The sequence below is a fragment of the Otolemur garnettii genome, unplaced genomic scaffold (assembly GCF_000181295.1).
Source record: "Otolemur garnettii isolate 467f Iridium unplaced genomic scaffold, OtoGar3 scaffold00174, whole genome shotgun sequence".
NCBI lineage: Eukaryota > Metazoa > Chordata > Mammalia > Primates > Galagidae > Otolemur > Otolemur garnettii.
In genome coordinates this window covers 2,825,174-2,827,512 of record NW_003852569.1, presented here as the reverse complement: position 1 = coordinate 2,827,512, position 2,339 = coordinate 2,825,174, and the positions used below count along the sequence as shown (strand labels likewise).

The 2,339-nt window shown below is 41.8% G+C and overlaps 1 protein-coding gene across 1 annotated transcript in view; it reads left to right on the top strand.

The window, feature by feature from the left end:
- Positions 1-2,339, top strand: part of PRPF3 (pre-mRNA processing factor 3) — a 35,524-nt gene that overhangs the window by 21,587 nt on the left and 11,598 nt on the right. Inside the window, exons 10-12 of the mRNA XM_023519409.1 lie at positions 5-137; positions 1,441-1,540; positions 1,713-1,826. Of these exons, the coding sequence (XP_023375177.1) occupies positions 5-137; positions 1,441-1,540; positions 1,713-1,826 (347 nt within the window). The remainder of the gene's footprint in view (positions 1-4; positions 138-1,440; positions 1,541-1,712; positions 1,827-2,339) is intronic.

Here is a 2,339-nt window from a genome sequence, read left to right as displayed (position 1 = left end):
TGACACACCAGTTACTCTGGGGGTGTATCTTACCAAGAAGGAACAGAAGAAACTTCGGAGGCAGACAAGGAGAGAAGCACAGAAAGAACTACAAGAGAAAGTCAGGCTGGGCCTGATGCCTCCTCCAGAACCCAAAGGTACATAGTAGTCCTTGCCTGTAAAAGTTTATCTCTAGGCTCGGTGCCTGTGGCTCAAGTGATTCTCTTGCCTCAGCCTGCCAGGTAGCTGGGATTACAGGTGCCCACCACAGCGCCCAACTATTTTTAGAGATGGGGTCTTGCTCTGATTCAGGCTGGTCTCAAACCCATGAACTCAGGCAATCCCCCGACCTTAGCCTTCCACAGTGCTAGGATTACATGTGTGGGCCACCGTGCCTGGCCTTGTTTTCTGTTTTCCTGTAAATTTTCTACTGTTTTTCTTAAATTTATTGTAGAAGCCATTTAAGACTTATTTTTAAGCATTACTGATTTTCTTTTTTTGAGACCGAGTCTCACTTTGTCATCGTTGGTAGAGTGCTGTGGCATCGCAGCTCATAGCAACCTCAAACTCTTGGGCTTAAGCAATTCTCTTGCCTCAGCCTCTCTCAAGTAGCTAGGACTACAGGGAGCCTCCACAATACCAACCTATTTTTAGAAATGGGTTCTGACTCTTGCTCAGGCAATCCACCCACCTCAGCCTCCCAAGTGCTGGGATTACAGGCATGAACCACCATGCTTGGCCTTGTATTACTGATTTTCTTGGATAAATACTGGTCTTGAAATTGGTGAAGATAGTAGTTGTAGTAGTATTTTTGCATAGTCTATTTGCATAGACTTATTAAGTATGTAATATTTTAATTTTTTTTTTTTTTTTTTTTTGAGACAGAGTCTCCCTTTGTTGCCCTTGGTAGAGTGCCCTGGTATCATCACTCACAGCAACCTCAAACTCTTGGGCTAAAGTCATTCTCTTAACTCAGCCTCCCGGGTGGCCAGGACTATAGGCACCTGTCACAACACCTTGCCTATTTTTAGAGATGCACTTACTCATGCTGGTCTTGAACCTGTGAGCTCAGGAAATCTACCTCCTTCAGGAACCCGTCACAACACCCAGCTTTTTTGTTGTTGTTGTTGTTGTTGTCATTGTGTCATTGGTGTCTGACAGGCCCAGGCTAGGTTCGAACCTGCCAGCCTCGGCATATGTGGCCAGCACCCTAAGCCTGGAGCTATGGGCACTGAGCCACTAAATTTTCAAATTATATAGCTATATACCAGTTCTTTAGCTTGTGTGAACTGCCAATGCTGAGTTCATTGGGTGGGATTTCCAAGGTAGGAGTTATTAGAGGATGTGAGGTTTGAGCAGAGATTTGAAACAAATAATATGAATTGGGAGAAAAGACATAAGAGGTTATCCCCGCTGGAGAAGTGACTTAGAGGATTGATTGCTATCCTCTCTCCACTGCAGTGAGAATTTCTAATCTGATGCGAGTATTAGGCACAGAAGCTGTTCAAGACCCCACGAAGGTAGAAGCCCATGTCAAAGCTCAAATGGCAAAAAGACAGAAGTAAGTGCCATGGGGTTGGGTGGAAACCCAGAGCAAGTACCTTTCCCAAACTTTTCTGGGGGATCCATGTTTGAAGGGAGGGGAGAGTCCTCCGTTGCTCTCTCTTTCCCTCAGCCCTGCCTCTGATCTTCAATGCCTTTCTCACTTGTGGATGTCCTTCCTGTCACGACAGAGCGCATGAAGAGGCCAACGCTGCCCGAAAACTTACAGCAGAACAGAGAAAGGTCAAGAAAATTAAAAAGCTTAAAGAAGACATTTCACAGGGGGTACACATATCTGTATATAGGTAGGTGTCCATACTGGGCCAACCTCCTTAGAAATACCAAGACATTTTTCAAGTGCTTAAGACAGAATCATGGTTGTCTAAAAGCCTACCCAACACTGGTCCCTACTCTCTTAATGATTGTAGGGTTATTCAGGAACTAGTAAATCTATTAAAATGGCAAGAGTTTGAGGTTTATTTTTATGATTATCCAGTCTCAAGTCTTCTTCATTAACCAGTATTAGTTCTGAAGAATGAATGAATGAATACACTTTTTCAGGTCAAGATGTAAACTAAGGATTGTTTGTTATTTGTGAAATATAAAAATACCATTCTATTTCTCCAGAGAGCACTATAAATTTCTTTACTCAGTAATCATATTATTACTCTGATGTACTACAGTTATCCTTTCATCCTCACCCTAAAATTTATTTTATGCCATATAAATATTTTTCTATCTTTCTGTCGAATAATGTTTTCATTTTATTCTTTTATGTTGAGTTCATTTATATTTTCTTTTTTTTTTTTTTTTTTTTT